The sequence below is a fragment of the Trypanosoma rangeli genome (assembly GCF_003719475.1).
Source record: "Trypanosoma rangeli strain AM80 chromosome Unknown Tra_15.4_contig_00147, whole genome shotgun sequence".
In the NCBI taxonomy this organism is placed as follows: Eukaryota; Euglenozoa; class Kinetoplastea; order Trypanosomatida; family Trypanosomatidae; genus Trypanosoma; species Trypanosoma rangeli.
This window is the reverse complement of record NW_021705891.1, coordinates 1-808: the sequence shown is the minus strand read 5'-3', so window position 1 is coordinate 808 and position 808 is coordinate 1. Positions and strand designations below refer to the sequence as shown.

The window sequence follows — 808 nt, the reverse complement described above, 5'->3', positions numbered from 1 at the left end:
AAATAAATAAATAAACGTAAAAAAATGGTGAACGGAACATTCCACTCACCCACCGACCACTCTTAATTCGTTTCACATAAACACACACAAAAAAAAAAAACAAGAAGTTTTGCTTAGTCACCAATTGTTATTCCTCATATTACTTTCCTTATTTATGCATTTACATCACTTCCTCCTTCCTTTTTGTTTCACAACTCTGTCAGCGGCCTCGCCTACTTCGATAACTCGGCGCTCTCACGCATCTCACGGAGAAGCTGCAGCTCCAAAAGAATCATTTCATCGCACTCCTTTTCTGAGGTCATGCGGAACCAAACAAGCATGGCAATAATAACCACGAGCAGCACTAGAAGGAGGGAACCAAAGACAAGCCAGACGATAAGGGCTGTATTGCCCCCTTTGTCATCATTCGCAGGCACGGGATGCGGCGCATCGTTGGCTTTCCACCCAGGGACATGTGCATCGTCCCCCAAGACAAGAAATCCGGCACTTTGCTCCGCGGCCCACTCCGTTTCCGACGCACGCACACGAACCCTGATCGAATACGTTCCATGCTCCTTATCCCGTGGAATGCTGAGGACACAGGTAAGCTCCGTTTCTGTGGCAATGGTCACCCTGCAGAGAATCGGGTTGGCAGCCACAGCCTCACCCACTATCACATCGTTATACGAGGGCTCAACAGGGTTGAAGTTCGCCCCGTAAAAAGTCATTTGCGCACCTGTAACACATTTTGCGCTTGTGGCAGCACACACACCCCTTGCGGACTCGACCAAAGGAACCAGCGGAAGGACCTGAATCTCGTTGCGAGTAC

The 808-nt window shown here is 49.0% G+C and overlaps 1 protein-coding gene across 1 annotated transcript, besides 1 other annotated feature; it reads right to left on the bottom strand.

Moving 5' to 3' along the window:
* Positions 1–25: part of a microsatellite that runs on past the window's edge.
* Positions 26–212: 187 nt separating this feature from the next.
* On the bottom strand, positions 213–808 carry TraAM80_04814 (uncharacterized protein; the record flags this gene model as incomplete). Its single annotated transcript, XM_029381727.1, has 1 exon — positions 213–808. A coding segment is annotated over one exon (596 nt), but the record flags the coding sequence as incomplete, so codon positions are not given.